Below are 19,334 nucleotides of genomic sequence, written 5' to 3' on the forward strand. Positions count from 1 at the left end.
TCTTGATCCTAGGTCCTGGCAGAGTTGTGCAGACTCAGGACAACTGAGCTTTGAAGGAATACGCAGATTTAAGGAGGAGTCCGTAATTTGCTTTCTAATGATCATGATCTTTTCCTCAAAGAAGTTCATGAATTTATTACTGATGAATTGAATGCCATCCTCTCTTGGGAAATGCTGCTTTTTAGTTGGCTTTGCGATAGTATCAAAAATACATTTCGGATTGTTCTTATTTTCCTCAATTAAGTTGGAAAAATAGGATGATCGAGCAGCAGTAAGGGCTCTTCGGTACTGCACGGTACTGTCTTTCCAAGCTAGTCGGAAGACTTCCAGTTTGGTGTGGCGCCATTTCCGTTCCAATTTTCTGGAAGCTTGCTTCAGAGCTCGGGTATTTTCTGTATACCAGGGAGCTAGTTTCTTATTTTTTAATTTTTTATTTTATTTCACCTTTATTTAACCAGGTAGGCTAGTTGAGAACAAGTTCTCATTTGCAACTGCGACCTGGCCAAGATAAAGCATAGCAGTGTGAGCAGACAACACAGAGTTACACATGGAGTAAACAATTAACAAGTCAATAACACAGTAGAAAACAAAGGGGGGGTCTATATACAATGTGTGCAAAAGGCATGAGGAGGTAGGCGAATAATTACAATTTTGCAGATTAACACTGGAGTGATAAATGATCAGATGGTCATGTACAGGTAGAGATATTGGTGTGCAAAAGAGCAGAAAAGTAAATAAATAAAAACAGTATGGGGATGAGGTAGGTGAAAATGGGTGGGCTATTTACCAATAGACTACGTACAGCTGCAGCGATCGGTTAGCTGCTCAGATAGCTGATGTTTGAAGTTGGTGAGGGAGATAAAAGTCTCCAACTTCAGCGATTTTTGCAATTCGTGACAAATGTTTTTAGTTTTCAGGGGTGCAACTGCATCTAGGGTATTGCGCAAGGTTAAATTCAGTTCCTCAGTTAGGTGGTTAACTGATTTTTGTCCTCTGATGTCCTTGGGTAGGCAGAGAGGAGTCTGGAAGGGCATCAAGGAATCTTTTTTTTCTTGCCTTTGCGGGATGCACGGGGGATATGGTCACTAGTGCTTAATGGGGAAAACCGATTGAAAGTTTCTGTCGGCTGAATGAGCGACACCGGTTGAGCGTTCCTACAGCATTTCCCTCCAGAAGCCATGAGAAAGTTGTCCGGCTGCGGGGACTGTGCCAGGGGATTTATACTACTATCTGTACTTACTGGTGGCACAGACGCTGTTTCATTCTTTCCTACACTGAAATCACCCTTGCCTAACAATTGTGTCTGAAGCTGGGCTTGTAGCACAGCTATCCTCGCCGTAAGGCGATCGTTCTCCTGTATATTAGGAGTACAGCGACTGCAATTAGAAGGCATCATGTTAATGTACTACTTAGCTTCGGCTGTTGGAGGTCCTGACGAACCATGTCCAGATAAAGCATCCGGAGTGAAAAAGTTGAATGAAAAAAAGTTGAGTGAAGGAAAAACAAAAAATATAAACGGTAATTTAAAAAGTAAAAACCGTAAAGTTGTCAGGTAGCAAAGTATGTACAAAAATTGAAATTGGCGAGTACGGACAAAGAGGTCCAACTCGACGGAAAATCTGCCTCCCTACAGTGGCGTTGATAGATAGATAGATATCTGATAGATAGATAGATATCTGATAGGTAAAGAGTTTTCTGATAGAGTTTTCTGATAGATAGATAGATATTTGATAGATAGATAGATATCTGATAGATAAAGGAATTTCTGATAGTTAGACAGATATCTGATAGATAGCTAGATAGTTATGTAATATATATCTGATAGATTTTCTGATTGATAGATATCTATTAGATAAAGAGTTTTCTGATAGATAGATAGATATCTGATAGATAGATAGATATCTGATAGATAGATATCTGATAGATAAATAGATATCTGATAGATAGATAGATATCTGATAGATAAATAGATATCTGATAGATAGATGTAGATAGATAGATATCAGACATCTGCTTTGTGTTTTTAGCGTGTGTGTTTTCAGCGTGTGTGTGTTTTCAGCGTGTGTGTGTTTTCAGCGTGTGTGTTTTCAGCGTGTGTGTTTTCAGCGTGTGTGTTTTCAGCGTGTGTGTGTTTTCAGCGTGTGTTTTCAGTGTGTGGTTTCAGTGGGTGTTTTCAGTGTGTGGTTTCAGTGGGTGTTTTCAGTGTGTGTGTGTTTTCAGCGTGTGTGTTCACAGCGTGTGGGTTTTCAGCGTGTGTGTGCTTTCAGTGTATGTGTTTTTTAAGCAAGAACGTGTGTTCCTAAGTGTGTGTGTGTCTGTAACAGACGTCACTATGATGCTATAACATTTGCTTCCTCCAGTGCCCCTGTCCACTTACTGGGCTCCAACGAGAATTCCTCTGCTGGTCGACAGACATACCGCCCCCTTGACAACGTACCAACAGACAGATATACCGCCCCCTTGACAACGTACCAACAGACAGACATACCGCCCGCTTGACAACGTAGCAACAGACAGACATGCCGCCCGCGTGACAACGTACCAACAGACAGACATACCGCCCGCTTGACAACGTACCAACAGACAGATATACCGCCCGCTTGACAACGTAGCAACAGGCAGACATACCGCCCGCTTGACAACGTACCAACAGACAGATATACCGCCCGCTTGACAACGTAGCAACAGGCAGACATACCGCCCCCTTGACAACGTACCAATCAGTTGCCCCACTGAACAAAAGGATCGATGAACTTTGGCAGCAGAGAACTGGAAGGAAAGGCGGCCAAAGGTGCAATTGGCTTTGGGGGTGACCAGTGAAATATACCTGCTGAAGTGCGTGCTACTGTTGGGTGCTGCTATGGTGACCTGTGAGCTGAGATAAGGCGGGGCTTTACCTACAAAAGACTTATAGATGACCTGGAGCCAGTGGGTTTGGCAACGAATATGAAGTGAGGGCCAGCCAACGAGAGCGTACAGGTCGCAGTGGTGCGTAGTATATGGGGCTTTGGTGACGAAAAGGATGTCACTGTGATAGACTGCATCCAATTTGCTGAGTAGAGTGTTGGAGGCTATTTTATAGATGACATCGCCCAAGTCGAGGATCGGTAGGATGGTCAGTTTTACGAGGGTAAGTTTGACGTCATGAGTGAAGGATGCTTTGTTGTGAAATAGGAAGCCGATTCTAGATTTAATTTTGGATTGGAGATGCTTAATGTGAGTCTGGAAGGAGAGTTTACAGTCTAACCAGACACTAGGTATTTGTAGTTGTCCACATACTCTAGGTCAGAACCGTCCAGAGTAGTGATGCTAGTCAGGCAGGCAGGTGCGGGCAGCGATCGGTTGAAGAGCATGCACTTAGTTTTACTTGCATTTAAGAGCAGTTGGAGGCCACAAAAGGTGAGTTGTATGGCATTGAAGCTCGTTTGGAGGTTAGATAGCACAGTGTCCAAGGAAGGGCCAGAAGTATACACAATGGTGTCATCTGCGTAGAGGTGGATCAGAGGATCACCAGCAGCAAGAGCGACATCATTGATGTATACAGAGAAAAGAGTCGGTCCGAGAATTGAACCCTGTGGCACCCCCATAAAGACTGGACAACAGGCCTCCCATTTCTGAACTCTGTCTGAGAAGTAGTTGGTGAACCAGGCGAGGCAGTCATTTGAGAAACCAAGGCTGTTGAGTCTGTCGATAAGAATGTGTTGATTGACAGAGCCGAAAGCCTTGGCCAGGTTGATGAATACGGCTTCACAGTATGGTATTTTATCGATGGCGGTTATGATGTCGTTTAGGACCTTAGGCGTGGCTGTGGTGCACCCATGACCAGCTCGGAAACCAGATTGCATAGCGGAGAAGGTACGGTGGGATTCGAAATGGTCGGTGATCTGTTTGTTAACTTGGCTTTCGAAGTCTTAAAAAGGCAGGGTAGGATAGATATAGGTCTGTAGCAGTTTGGGTCTAGAGTGTCTCCCCCTTTGAAGAGGGGGATGACCGCAGCTGCTTTCCAATCTATGGGAATCTCAGACAATATGAAAGAGAGGTTGAACAGGCTAGTAATAGGGGTTGCAATAAATGCAATGGATAATTTTAGAAAGAGAGGGTCCAGATTATCTAGCCCATCTTATTTGTAGGGGTCCAGATTTGGCAGCTCTTTCAGAACATCAGCTATCTGGATTTGGGTGAAGGAGAAAGGATGGGGGCTTTGGCGGGTTGCTGTGGAGGGTGCCGGGCTGTTGACCGGGGTAGGGGTGGCCAGGTGGAAAGCATGGCCAGCCGTAGAAAAATGCTTGTTGACATTATCGATTATTGTAGATTTATCGGTGGTGACAATATTTCCTAGCCTCAGTGCAGTGGGCAGCTAGGAGGAGGTGCTCGTATTCTCCACGGACTTTACAGTGTCCCAGAACATTTTTGAGTTTGTGTTGCAGGAAGCAAATTTCTGTTTGAAAAAGCTAGCCTTGGCTTTCCTAACTGACTGTTTATATTGGTTCCTGACTTCCCTGGAAAGTTGCATATCGCGGGGGCTGTTCGATGCTAATGCAGAACGCCACAGAGTGTTTTGTGCTGGTCCAGGGCAGTCAAGTCTGGAGTGAACCAAGGGCTATATCTGTTCCTGGTTCTAAATGTTTTGTATGGGGCATGCTTCTTTAAGATGGTGAGGAAAGCACATTTAAAGAATAGCCAGGCATCCTCTATTGACGGGATGAGGTCAATATCCTAACCCTAACTCCGGCCAGGTCGACTAGAAAGGCCTGCTCGCTGAAGTGTTTCAGGGAGCGTTTGACAGTGATGAGGGGTGGTCGTTTGATCATAGACCCATTACGGACGCAGGCAATGAGGCAGTGATCACTGAGATCCTGGTTCAAAACAGCAGAGGTGCATTTAGAGAGCAGGTTGGTTAGGATGATATCTACGAGGGTGCCCGTGGTTACGGATTTGGGGTTGTACCTGGTAGGTTCATTGATCATTTGTGTGAGATTGAGGGCATCTAGCATAGATTGTTGGACGGCCGGGGTGTTAAGCATATCCCAGTTTAGGTCACCTAACGAGCACGAGCTCTGAAGATAGAAGGCGGCAATCAATTCACATATGGTGTCCAGGGCGCAGCTGGGGACATATCAGTTACTGACAACATTGCTCCCTCTCTCCAGATATCAGTTACTGACAACATTGCTCCCTCTCTCCAGATATCAGTTACTGACAACATTGCTCCCTCTCTCCAGATATCAGTTACTGACAACATTGCTCCCTCTCTCCAGATATCAGTTACTGACAACATTGCTCCCTCTCTCCAGATATCAGTTACTGACAACATTGATCCCTCTCTCTCTCTCTCTCTCTCTCTCTCTCTCTGTCCAGATATCAGTTACTGACAACATTTCTCTCTCTCTCTCTCTCTCTCTCTCTCTCTCTCTCTGAGCTGTGTTTGTAAGGAATATTCTCTCTCTCCAGATATCAGTTACTGACTCCATTGCTCCCTCTAGTCTCTCCACCAGTGATTTGAGCTGTGTTTGTAAGGTATATTCTCTCTCTCCAGATATCCAGGAGTTCTATGAGCTGACAGTGTTTGAGAACCAGAACAGCGACCAGGCGAACACACCTGGACTGGTAGGGCACGCACGCACGCACACACGCACACACACACACACACACACACACACACACACACACACACACACACACACACACACACACACACACACACACACACACACACACACACACACACACACACACACACACACACACACACACACACACACAGTCTTGTACAGCTAATCTTGTGGGACACACAATTTAGTCCCAATCAAAATCCTATTTTCCCTCACCCTAACCCTTTCCCTCACCCCTAACCCTAACCCATACTCTTACCCTAACCCTTTCCCTCACTCCTAACCCATACTCTTACCCTAACCTTAACCCTAACCCTTTCCCTTTCCCTTTCCCTAACCCATACTCTTACCCTAACCCTTTCCCTCACTCCTAACCCATACTCTTACCCTAACCCTTTCCCTCACTCCTAACCCATACTCTTACCCTAACCTTAACCCTAACCCTTTCCCTCACTCCTAACCCATACTCTTACCCTAACCCTTTCCCTCACTCCTAACCCATACTCTTACCCTAACCTTAACCCTAACCCTTTCCCTCACTCCTAACCCATACTCTTACCCTAACCTTAACCCTAACCCTTTCCCTAACCCATACTCTTACCCTAACCTTAACCCTAACCCTTTCCCTTTCCCTCGCCCCTAACCCTAACCCATACTCTTACCCTAACCTTAACCCTAACCCTTTCCCTCACTCCTAACCCATACTCTTACCCTAACCTTAACCCTAACCCTTTCCCTCACTCCTAACCCATACTCTTACCCTAACCTTAACCCTAACCCTTTCCCTAACCCTAAACCTAAACCTAATTCTAACCTTAACCCTAAACCCCCTAGAAATAGCAATTGACCTTATGGGGAATAACAAAATGTCCTTATGGGGAATAACAACATGTCCTTATGGGGAACAACAAAATGTTCTTATGCGGAATAACAACATGTCCTTATGGGGAATAACAACATGTCCTTATGGGGAATAACAAAATGTCCTTATGGGGAATAACAAAATGTCCACAGTTTTGTTTGTTTACTATTCTTGTGGGGACGTCTGGTCTTCAAGTATAGTTAAACACACACGCAACGCACGCACGCACGCACGTACGCAATTATGCACACACGCACACACACACACACACACACACACACACACACACACACACACACACACACACACACACACACACACACACACACACACACACACACACACACACACACACTACTTGCCTGCACCGATCCACATGGCAACACCCCTCACTGTCTCCTAGCAACAGCTGCACTATCACTGGGGTAACAGCTGCATAATGTTGTGGCAACACCACCGCAACCCCCAACTGCTCTCATCTCCCTCCATCTTCTCTCTCTCTTTCGTTCCTCCTCTCCTCCTCCTATCCCTTGCTATTTGTCATGCAATCAAGTAGCTACTGAGTCAGAAAGGACACTCTCTCTCCTCTCTCTCTCTCCTTTCCTCTCTCTTTCTCTCTCTCTGTCCTCTTTCTCTCCCTCTCTCTCTTTCTCCCTCTCTATCTTTCTCTCTTTCTCTCTCTCTGTCCTCTTTCTCCCCCTCTCTCTCTTTCTCCCTCTCTCTCTTTCTCCCTCTCTCTTTCTCTCTTTCTCTCTTTCTCCTCTTTCTCTCTTTCTCACTTTCTCTTTCTCTCTATCCCTTCCTGTCTCTCCTTTCTCCCTCTCTCTCTTTCTCCCTCTCTCTCTCTCTTTCTCTCTCTCTCTATCCCTTCCTATCTCTCCTTTCTCTCTCTCTCTCTCTCTGTTGTCTCTTTCTCATTTCCATGCTTCTCTCCCATTCTCTACCTCCTATTTCCATTCCTTCCTCTGCTCTCACCTCTCTCTATCTCTATCTCTCTCTCTCCCTCTCCCTCTCTCTATCCCTTCCTATCTCTCCTTCCTCTGCTCTCACCTCTCTTTCTCTATCTCTCTCTCTCCCTCTCCCTCTCCCTCTCCCTCTCTCTCCCTCTCCCTCTCCCTCTCCCTCTCCCTCTCCCTCTCCCTCTCCCTCTCCCTCCCCCTCTCCCTCTCCCTCTCCCTTCCTATCTCTCCTTCCTCTTCTCTCACCTCTCTATCTATCTCTATCTCTCTCTCTATCCCTTCCTATCTCACCTCTCTCTCTCTCTCTCTCTCCCTCTCCCTATCTCTATCTCTCCCTCTCCCTCTCTCCTTCGTAATGGAGTGATAGCATCATCCCCTCTCCCTCTCTCCTTCGTAATGGAGTGATAGCATCATCCCCTCTGCCTTACTTTCATTCTCCTTCTACTATCTCTTCTCTCTCTCCTATTTTATACCTCTCTCTTCTATTTCCTACCTAAGCCCTCCACATTCAAAATACTGACTCACCTACCCACATCCCTCTCTGTCTGTCTCTGTCCCCCCCCCCCTCTCTCTCTCTGTCTCCCCCCCTCTCTCTCTGTCTCCCCCCCCCTCTCTCTCTCTCTCTCTCTCTGTCTCCCCCCCCTCTCTCTCTGTCTCCTCCTCCCCCCTCTCTCTCTCTGTCTCCTCCTCCCCTCTCTCTCTCTCTGTCCCCCCCCTCTCTCTCTGTCTGTCTCTGTCTCCCCCTCCCCCCTCTCTCTCTGTCTCCCCCCTCTCTGTCTGTCTGTCTCTGTCTCCCCCTCCCCTCTCTCTCTCTCTCTCTGTCTCTCTCTCTTTCGCTCTCTCTCTGTCTCCCTCTCTCTCTCTACTCTCTCTTTCTCTCTCTCTCGCTCTCTCTCTCTCTCTCTACTCTCTCTCTACTCTCTCTCTCTCTTTCTCTCTCTTTCTCTCTCTCTCTCGCTCTCTCTCGCTCTCTCTCTCTCTCTCTTATTGCAATCTGATCCCACCTCCTCTTTCTCTCCCCCTCCTTTTTCTCTATTTATCTCTCTCTCCGTCTGGTATTGGATCTCAGTCTATCTGAGAGACTGAAGGGTTGAGGAGGAGGAGAGGAGAAAGGGAAGAAGGGATAGACAGGCAGGCGGACGGACGGAGAGGGGTAGAAGAGGGGGAGGGTGAGGGGTGGAGGAGAGGAAAGAGGAGAGACCTGTCTGTGTGGCAATGGACTGTCTCTGTATCGTCACCACGAAGGTAAGACACTTGTCTGTCTGTGTGTCTGTCTGTCTGTGTGCGTGCGTGCGTGTGTGTGTGTCCCCGTGTGTGTGTGTGAGAGACACGTGCGTTTGTGTCAGACACAGGGAAAGGCACGTGTGTGTGTGTGTGTATATGAGAGAGATGCGTTCGTGTTATTGTGATGCGTTCGTGTTATATGCAAGAGGGGTGTGTGTGTGTGTGTGTGTGTGTGTGTGTGTGTGTGTGTGTGTGTGTGTGTGTGTGTGTGTGTTTGAGAGAGTGAGGGAGACACATGTGTCCTATTCCATATTCCTGTGTTTGTGGTGCCCAACATTTCATCGGTAGTAGTTGGAAGCCACTGCTGTGGCAAAAACCAACTGTGGGTTTCTTCAATTCTTCAACTATCAGTTATCGTCCTAATTCTGTAAGATTTCCATACATATATATCTATGAGCTATATTTGCATTGTCCTTTTGAGTTAGCATTGCTTTGAGTTAGCATTGCTTTGAGTTAGCATTGCTTTGAGTAAGCCTAGGTTTGAGTAAGCCTAGCTTTGAGTCAGCCTAGCTTTGAGTTAGCCTAGCTTTGAGTTAAAATTGCTTTGAGTTAGCCTAGGTTTGAGTCAGCCTAGCTTTGAGTTAGCCTAGCTTTGAGTTAACATTGCTTTGAGTTAGCCTAGGTTTGAGTCAGCCTAGCTTTGAGTTAGCCTAGCTTTGAGTTAACATTGCTTTGAGTAAGCCTAGGTTTGAGTCAGCCTAGCTTTGAGTTAGCCTAGCTTTGAGTCAGCCTAGCTTTGAGTTAACATTGCTTTGAGTTAGCCTAGGTTTGAGTCAGCCTAGCTTTGAGTTAGCCTAGCTTTGAGTTAAACCTAGGCTAACTCAAAGCAATATTGAGTCAGCCTAGCTTTGAGTTAGCCTAGCTTTGAGTCAGCCTAGCTTTGAGTTAGCCTAGCTTTGAGTTAGCCTAGCTTTGAGTTACCATTGCTTTGAGTTACCATTGCTTTGAGTTAGCCTAGCTTTGAGTCACCCTAGCTTTGAGTTAGCCTAGCTTTGAGTTAGCCTAGTTTTGAGTCAGCCTAGCTTTGAGTTAACCTAGCTTTGAGTCAGCCTAGCTTTGAGTTAACATTGCTTTGAGTTAGCCTAGGTTTGAGTCAGCCTAGCTTTGAGTTTACCTAGCTTTGAGTCAGCCTAGCTTTGAGTTAGCCTAGCTTTGAGTTAGTCTAGCTTTGAGTTACCATTGCTTTGAGTTACCATTGCTTTGAGTTAGCCTAGCTTTGAGTCACCCTAGCTTTGAGTTAGCCTAGCTTTGAGTTAGCCTAATTTTGAGTCAGCCTAGCTTTGAGTTACCCTAGCTTTGAGTCAGCCTAGCTTTGAGTTAACCTAGCTTTGAGTCAGCCTAGCTTTGAGTTAGCCTAGCTTTGAGTCAGCCTAGCTTTGAGTGTCTCTGTCCGGAATATTTGCTCTCTTGAGGGGGATACTAAGAAGCAAGCTAGATCTACTCAGGCTTTTATAACGCTAGTCAGCTTCAGTTAGCTTCACATTCCAGCTCAGCCTTTTATAACGCTAGCCAGCTTCAGTTAGCTTCACATTTCAGGTCAGGCTTTTATAACGCTAGCCAGCTTCAGTTAGCTTCACATTTCAGGTCAGGCTTTTATAACGCTAGCCAGCTTCAGTTAGCTTCATATTCCAGGTCAGGTTTTTATAAAGCTAGCCAGCTTCAGTTAGCTTCATATTCCAGGTCAGGTTTTTATAAAGCTAGCCAGCTTCAGTTAGCTTCACATTCAAGCTCAGCCTTTTATAACGCTAGCCAGCTTCAGTTAGCTTCATATTCCAGGTCAGGTTTTTATAAAGCTAGCCAGCTTCAGTTAGCTTCACATTCAAGCTCAGCCTTTTATAACGTTAGCCAGCTTCAGTTAGCTTCATATTCCAGGTCAGGTTTTTATAAAGCTAGCCAGCTTCAGTTAACTTCACATTCCAGCTCAGGCTATATCAGTACTACGAAGATGGATATTGATTGTGCACCTGCAACTCTCTCAAGCCTGCTCGAGCTTGGCATGTAACTGCACGTTGATGTCGCACAAGGTTAGTCAAACGACAAACTCTCGAGACAATACTGAAACATCAATCCATGGGTGAGTCAGTGCCACATTTTCATTTGTGCCAAAATGAAAACGGATGAAAAGTTATCTTGCAAATCCAGCTATGGAGTGAAAGGCTTTTAGAATCAGCTATGGAGTGAAAGGCTTTTAGAATCAGCTATGGTCTGAAAGGCTTTTAGAATCAGCTATGGTCTGAAAGGCTTTTAGAATCAGCTATGGAGTGAAAGGCTTTTAGAATCAGCTATGGAATGAAAGGCTTTTAGAATCAGCTATGGAGTGAAAGGCTTTTAGAATCAGCTATGGAATGAAAGGCTTTTAGAATCAGCTATGGAGTGAAAGGCTTTTAGAATCAGCTATGGAGTGAAAGGCGTTTAGAATCAGCTATGGACTGAAAGGCTTTTAGAATCAGCTATGGAGTGAAAGGCTTTTAGAATCAGCTATGGAGTGAGAGGCTTTTAGAATCAGCTATGGAGTGAAAGGCTTTTAGAATCAGCTATGGAGTGAAAAGCTTTTAGAATATGCTATGATCTGAAAGGCTTTTAGAATCAGCTATGATCTGAAAGGCTTTTAGAATCAGCTATGGAATGAAAGGCTTTTAGAATCAGCTATGGAGTGAAAGGCTTTTAGAATCAGCTATGGAGTGAAAGGCTTTTAGAATCAGCTATGGTCTGAAATGCTTTTAGAATCAGCTATGGAATGAAAGGCTTTTAGAATCAGCTATGGTCTGAAAGGCTTTTAGAATCAGCTATGGAGTGAAAGGCTTTTAGAATCAGCTATGGAATGAAAGGCTTTTAGAATCAGCTATGGAGTGAAAGGCTTTTAGAATCAGCTATGGAATGAAAGGCTTTTAGAATCAGCTATGGAGTGAAAGGCTTTTAGAATCAGCTATGGAGTGAAAGGCGTTTAGAATCAGCTATGGACTGAAAGGCTTTTAGAATCAGCTATGGAGTGAAAGGCTTTTAGAATCAGCTATGGAGTGAGAGGCTTTTAGAATCAGCTATGGAGTGAAAGGCTTTTAGAATCAGCTATGGAGTGAAAAGCTTTTAGAATATGCTATGATCTGAAAGGCTTTTAGAATCAGCTATGATCTGAAAGGCTTTTAGAATCAGCTATGGAATGAAAGGCTTTTAGAATCAGCTATGGAGTGAAAGGCTTTTAGAATCAGCTATGGAGTGAAAGGCTTTTAGAATCAGCTATGGAGTGAAAGGCTTTTAGAATCAGCTATGGAGTGAGAGGCTTTTAGAATCAGCTATGGAGTGAAAGGCTTTTAGAATCAGCTATGGAGTGAAAGGCTTTTAGAATCAGCTATGGAGTGAAAGGCTTTTAGAATCAGCTATGGAGTGAGAGGCTTTTAGAATCAGCTATGGAGTGAGAGGCTTTCAGAATCAGCTTTGGAATGAAAGGCTTTTAGAATCAGCTATGGTCTGAAAGGCTTTTAGAATCAGCTTTGGAATGAAAGGCTTTTAGAATCAGCTATGGAGTGAAAGGCTTTTAGAATCAGCTATGATCTGAAAGGCTTTTAGAATCAGCTATGGAGTGAGAGGCTTTTAGAATCAGCTATGGTCTGAAAGGCTTTTAGAATCAGCTTTGGAATGAAAGGCTTTTAGAATCAGCTATGGAGTGAGAGGCTTTTAGAATCAGCTATGATCTGAAAGGCTTTTAGAATCAGCTTTGGAATGAAAGGCTTTTAGAATCAGCTATGGAGTGAAAGGCTTTTAGAATCAGCTATGGAGTGAAAGGCTTTTAGAATCAGCTATGGTCTGAAATGCTTTTAGAATCAGCTATGGAATGAAAGGCTTTTAGAATCAGGCTTTTTACAGACAGGATCTTGACAGACAGGATCTTGACAGACAGGATCTTGACAGACAGGCTCTTGACAGACAGGCTCTTGACAGACAGGCTCTTGACAGACAGGCTCTTGACAGACAGGATCTTGACAGACAGGCTCTTGACAGACAGGCTCTTGACAGGCTCTTTCTGTCATTACTAAATGCGTTCTGTGATTACTAAATGCTTTCTGTAATTACTAAATGTCTTGTGTAATTACTAAATGTCTTGTGTGATTACTAAATGCATTCTGTGATTACTAAATGCATTATGTCATCGCTAAATGCATTCTGTCATTACTAAATGCATTATTTGATTTCTAAATGCATTATGTGATTACTAAATGCGTTCTGTTATTACTAAATGCGTTCTGTTATTACTAAATGCGTTCTGTTATTACTAAATGCATTTATAGATTATTAAATGCATTTTGTGATTACTAAATGCATTCTGTGATTACTAAATGCATTATGTGATTACTAAATGCGTTCTGTTATTACTAAATGCGTTCTGTTGTTACTAAATGTGTAATGTGAGGGAAGTGAGAGTGATTATTTTGAATCAGCTATGGAATGAAAGGCTTTTAGAATCAGCTATGGTCTGAAAGGCGTTTAGAATCAGCTATGGTCTGAAAGGCTTTTAGAATCAGCTATGGAGTGAAAGGCTTTTAGAATCAGCTATGGAGTGAAAGGCTTTTAGAATCAGCTATGGAGTGAAAGGCTTTTAGAATCAGCTATGGTCTGAAATGCTTTTAGAATCAGCTTTGGTCTGAAAGGCTTTAAGAATCAGCTATGGAGTGAAAGGCTTTTAGAATCAGGCTTTTTACAGACAGGATCTTGACAGACAGGCTCTTGACAGACAGACTCTTGACAGACAGGCTCTTGACAGACAGGCTCTTGACAGGCTCTTTCTGTCATTACTAAATGCGTTCTGTGATTACTAAATGCTTTCTTTGATTACTAAATGCATTCTGTCATTACTAAATGCATTCTGTCATTACTAAATGCATTATTATTATTTTTTATATTGTACCTTTACTTAACTAGGCAAGTCAGTTAAGAACAAATTATTGTTTTCAATGACGGCCTAGGAACAGTGGGTTACTGCCTGTTCAGGGGCAGAACGACCTTGTCAGCTCGGGGGTTTGAACTTGCAACCTTCCGGTTACTTGTCCAACGCTCTAACCACTAGGCTACCCTGCCGCCCCTTGATGTGATTACTAAATGCATTATGTGATTACTAAATGCATTGTGTGATTGCTAAATGCGTTCTGTGATTACTGAGTGCGTTCTGTTATTGCTAAATGCATTCCGTGATTACTAAATGCGTTGTGTGATTACTAAATGTGTTGTGTGATTACTAAATGCATTCCGTGATTACTAAATGTGTTGTGTGATTACTAAATGCGTTGTGTGATTACTAAATGTGTTCTGTTATTACTAAATGCGTTCTGTTATTACTAAATGTGTTCTGTTATTACTAAATGCGTTCTGTTATTACTAAATGCGTTCTGTGATTACTAAATGCGTTCTGTTATTACTAAATGCGTTGTGTGATTACTAAATGCATTATGTGATTACTAAATGCGTTCTGTTATTACTAAATGCGTTCTGTTATTACTAAATGCGTTCTGTTATTACTAAATGCGTTCTGTTATTACTAAATGCGTTCTGTTATTACTAAATGCGTTCTGTTATTGCTAAATGCATTCCGTGATTACTAAATGCGTTGTGTGATTACTAAATGTGTTGTGTGATTACTAAATGCATTCCGTGATTACTAAATGTGTTGTGTGATTACTAAATGCGTTGTGTGATTACTAAATGTGTTCTGTTATTACTAAATGCGTTCTGTTATTACTAAATGTGTTCTGTTATTACTAAATGCGTTCTGTTATTACTAAATGCGTTCTGTGATTACTAAATGCGTTCTGTTATTACTAAATGCGTTGTGTGATTACTAAATGCATTATGTGATTACTAAATGCGTTCTGTTATTACTAAATGCGTTCTGTTATTACTAAATGCGTTCTGTTATTACTAAATGCGTTCTGTTATTACTAAATGCGTTCTGTTATTACTAAATGCGTTCTGTTATTACTAAATGCGTTCTGTTATTACTAAATGCGTTCTGTTATTACTAAATGCGTTCTGTTATTACTAAATGCGTTCTGTTATTACTAAATGCGTTCTGTTATTACGAAATGTGTTCTGTTATTACTAAATGCGTTCTGTTATTACTAAATGCGTTCTGTTATTACTAAATGCGTTCTGTTATTACTAAATGCGTTCTGTGATTACTAAATGCGTTCTGTTATTACTAAATGCGTTGTGTGATTACTAAATGCATTATGTGATTACTAAATGCGTTCTGTTATTACTAAATGCGTTCTGTTATTACTAAATGCGTTCTGTTATTACTAAATGCGTTCTGTTATTACTAAATGCGTTCTGTTATTACTAAATGCGTTCTGTTATTACTAAATGTGTAATGTGAGGGAAGTGAGAGTGATTCTTTTGGAACTTTTGTGAGTGTAATGTTTACTGTTAATTCTTATTGTTTATTTTACTTTGGTTTATTATCTATTTCACTTACTTTGGTAATATTAACATATGTTTCCCATGCCAATAAAGCCCTTAAATTGAATTGAAATTGAAAATTGAATTGAGAGGGGTAGGGAGGCAGACCTGGCTCTCAAGAGAAGACAGGCTATGTGCTCACTGCACACAAAATGAGTTGGGCACTTCCTAACCTCCTGCCAGGACCATAATAGAGACATATTTCCCTCAGATTACACAGACCCACAGAATTCGAAAACAAACCCAATTTTGATAAACTCCCATATCTACTGGGTGAAATTCCACAGTGTGCCATCACAGCAGCAAGATTTGTGACCTGTTGCCACGAGAAAAGGGCAACCAGTGAAGAACAAACACCATCGTAAAAACAACCCATATTTCTGTTTATTTATTTTCCCTTTTGTACTTTAACTATTTGCACATGATATTATATTTGAAATGTCTTTATTATTTTGGAACTTTTGTGAGTGTAATGTTTACTGTTCATTTTTAAAATGTGTTTATTGTCTACTTCAGTTGCTTTGGCAATGTTAACGTGTTTCCCATGCCAATAAAGCCCTTAGATTGAAATGTGAGGGAGGGAGGGAGGGAGGGAGAGAGGGAGAGAGAGAGAGAGAGAGAGAGAGAGAGAGAGAGAGAGAGAGAGAGAGAGAGGGAGGGAGATATGAAGGAGAACATATTGAAATAATTCTACTTCAGACACTGAGAGGTAAAAATAGATATAGCTAGTGCTATATTTGGGCTCCAACTCTGTTTTAAGTTGTGATCTCTCTCTCGCACCTGCACACACACATGCACACACATGTGCACACACACATGCACACACACGTGCACATTTTTAAATAAAAAAATATTCAGACCCTTTTCTGTGAGACTTGAAATTGAAATTGAGCTCAGGTGCATCTTGTTTCCACCTGTGGTAAATTCAATTGATTGGACATGATTTGTAAAGCACAGCTGTATAAGGTCCCACAGTTGACAGGTTTCAGGAGAAGACCCAGATGCAGACAGTGTTGAAGTAACAACAGTTTATGACTAGAACAGGCGGCAAAACTACAGGTCAAGGACAGGCAGAGAATCCAGATCAGAGTCCATAAGGTACAGAACACCAGGCAGGCTCAGGGTCAGGCTCAGGGTCAGGCTCAGGCTCAGGCTCAGGCTCAGGCTCAGGCTCAGGGTCAGGGTCAGGCTCAGGCTCAGGGTCAGGGCAGACAGAATGGTCAAAACCGGGAAAACTAGAGAACAAGAACTTCAGAAAAGACGGGGGAGAAAAACGCTGCTAGGCAACAGACAAACAGAGAACACAGGTATAAATACACAGAGGATAATGAGGGGAGACACCTGATGGGGGGTGAAGACACATAGGTGAAACAGAACAGGGTGTGACAGTCAGAGCAAAAACCAAGCCATGAGGTCGAAGGAAATGTCCGTAGAGCTCCGAGACAGGATTGAGTCGAGGCACAGATCTGGGGAAGGGTAACAAGAACCCGATGTTCACTCTGACAGAGCTCCAGTTCCTCTTTGGAGATGGGAGAACCTTCCAGAAGGACAACCAATCTGCAGCACTCCACCAATCAGGCCTTTGTGGTAGAGTGGCCAGACGGAAGCCACTCCTCAGTAAAAAGCACATGAAAGCCCGCTTGGAGTTTGCCAAAAGGCACCTAAAGACTCTCAGACTATGAGAAACAAGATTCTCTGGTCTAATGAAACCAGGATTGAACTCTTCGGCCTGAATGCCAAGCGTCACGTCTGGAGGAAACCTGGCACCATGATGGTGAAGCATGGTGGTGGCACCATCCCTATGGTGAAGCATGGTGGTGGCAGCATCATGCTGTGGGGATGTTTTCAGTGGCAGGGACTGGGCGACTAGTCAGGATAGATGTAAAGATGAACGGAGCAAAGTACAGAGAGATCCTTGATGAAAACCTGGTCCAGAGCGCTCAAGCCCCACGACCCAAAGCACACAGCCAAGACAACGCAGGACTGGCTTTGGGACAAGGCTCTGAATGTCCTTGAGTGGTGTAGTGGAAATTTCCTGTATTTACCAAATCATGAGAGCAAACCACACACAAGTCAGAGTTATCATAAAGTCCATCTTTAATTATATGAGCTCCATCACAACCCTGTGACTCTCAGATCAATTCAGTGTCTATAAATGAATTCTCTGAGAGTGCTTAAAAAATAGTTCTTAGTATCATTTATAGCCAAGACACACCCATCTCAACTCACATGACGAATAACAGATCTTAGGAACAGTACAAAGGAAGACTTTACTTGAGAGAGGAGTATCCCATAGCCAGACAGCATTAGCTATAAATTATCGTTCAGTTTGCTCTCCTAAAACGAGGTTCTACTTCTCGTTCTTGGTACAACATAGTACCAAGACATTAGGATATATATTGTCATTTTAGACACTCCCATTCTGGACAAGCTCACGGAGACACAGTGACTGGCACACAGACGTTGTGGAGCGAAGAGATAATTGGTTCCCCCTCAATCATCCCTTCACATGGTTTAAAAGATATGTTTACATATGAAGACAAGCTTGACCTCTCCCCTCTCTGCGGCCCAATACTTATTTCCCACCATAATTTGCAAATAAATTCATTAAATACCCTACTGATTTTCTGGATTTTTTTTCTCATTTTGTCTGTCGTAGTTGAAGTGTACCTATGATGAAAATTACAGGCCTCTCATCTTTTTAAGTGGGAGAACTTGCACAATTGGTGGCTGACTAAATACTTTTTTGCCCCACTGTATGTATGTATGTACAATGTACAATGTACAATGTACCGTGGAATGCAGTGTTTGGATCAAAGCTTTAAAGAGATGTACAATATGAACATAATTAATAATAATAATAATCGATATTGTCAACGGGGCAACAGTAATAACAATAACCAAGGGTCAGAATAACCATTGAACAATAACAATATAGAGGACAGGTTGGTCTGTCAGACTCTGTCCCTCATCTTATGGCAGGCAGCAATGTAGTGCGCTGCCAACCCACAGCTCTCTGCGTCCTCCTCCAACATGACGGGTAGCCTATCCTCATCAGAGAGGTCTTTGAAACCTTGAATAAGAGAAAAGGGAAATGACACTCGCTAATTGTTTTATAAATATATTTTTGACATTTTGTCAGGAAATGCAACTCTGTCTCAGGTTCTGCTGTGGTGCAGTGGTTGCACAGCCTTTCCTCTACAGGGAGCCAGGTTTTCCTGTGTCTACCCTTCTCAATGGCAAGGCTGTGCTCACTGAGCCTATACTTTGTCAAGGTTGTCTAAGGTTTTGATCAGTAACCATGGTCAAATATTTAGCCACGGTGTACTGTTGATTTAGGGCCAGATAGCACTGCATTTTTTTGTGCTTGTGTTTCCCAACAAGCAATGTAGTTCAGTGTGTTAGTAGAACAGGTTAGTGAACTCAGCCCCAGGACCAGCTGGATGAGGGTCCTGAGGCTTCAGTGTGTTAGTAGAACAGGTTAGTGAACTCAGCCCCAGGACCAGCTGGATGAGGGGACTGAGGCTTCAGTGTGTTAGTAGAACAGGTTAGTGAACTCAGCCCCAGGACCAGCTGGATGAAGGGACTGAGGCTTCAGTGTGTTAGTAGAACAGGTTAGTGAACTCAGCCCCAGGACCAGCTGGATGAGGGGACTGAGGCTTCAGTGTGTTAGTAGAACAGGTTAGTGAACTCAGCCCCAGGACCAGCTGGATGAAGGGACTGAGGCTTCAGTGTGTTAGTAGAACAGGTTAGTGAACTCAGCCCCAGGACCAGCTGGATGAAGGGACTGAGGCTTCAGTGTGTTAGTAGAACAGGTTAGTGAACTCAGCCCCAGGACCAGCTGGATGAGGGGACTTTTTTCTTTGCTCAGCTCTATGAGAGGGGGTCATTGTATTTTAGAAGTTTCCAAAACTGAATTGCACTTTTTTGAGTGTATATTATAAGTGGATATTGACCTAATTCTGTTTTGCACACCTCTCTGTTTTGCACACCTCTCTGCTCTCTCTCTCTCTCTCTCTCTCTCTCTCTCTCTCTCTCTCTCTCTCTCTCTCTCTCTCTCTTCATCTATTTACCTCTCTCTCTCTCTCTCTCGCTCTCTCTTCCTCTCTCTCTCTCTCTCGCTCTCTCTCTCTTCATCTATTTACCTCTCTCTCTCTCTCTCGCTCTCTC

At 43.3% G+C, this 19,334-nt stretch overlaps 1 protein-coding gene across 5 annotated transcripts in view; it reads left to right on the forward strand.

The window, feature by feature from the left end:
- LOC110494899 (disks large homolog 4) overlaps window positions 1-19,334 on the forward strand; it is a 133,420-nt gene that overhangs the window by 20,220 nt on the left and 93,866 nt on the right. For 3 of the 5 annotated variants that reach the window (XM_036987007.1, XM_036987002.1, XM_036987005.1), the window contains exon 2: window positions 5,537-5,607. In XM_036987007.1, the coding sequence (XP_036842902.1) occupies window positions 5,537-5,607 (71 nt within the window). Of the gene's footprint in view, window positions 1-5,536; window positions 5,608-8,555; window positions 8,679-19,334 lie in introns of those variants that run through there. The other 2 variants (XM_036987003.1, XM_036987006.1) reach the window with 2 other exon arrangements.

The sequence above is a fragment of the Oncorhynchus mykiss genome, chromosome 9 (genome assembly GCF_013265735.2).
Source record: "Oncorhynchus mykiss isolate Arlee chromosome 9, USDA_OmykA_1.1, whole genome shotgun sequence".
In the NCBI taxonomy this organism is placed as follows: domain Eukaryota; kingdom Metazoa; phylum Chordata; class Actinopteri; order Salmoniformes; family Salmonidae; genus Oncorhynchus; species Oncorhynchus mykiss.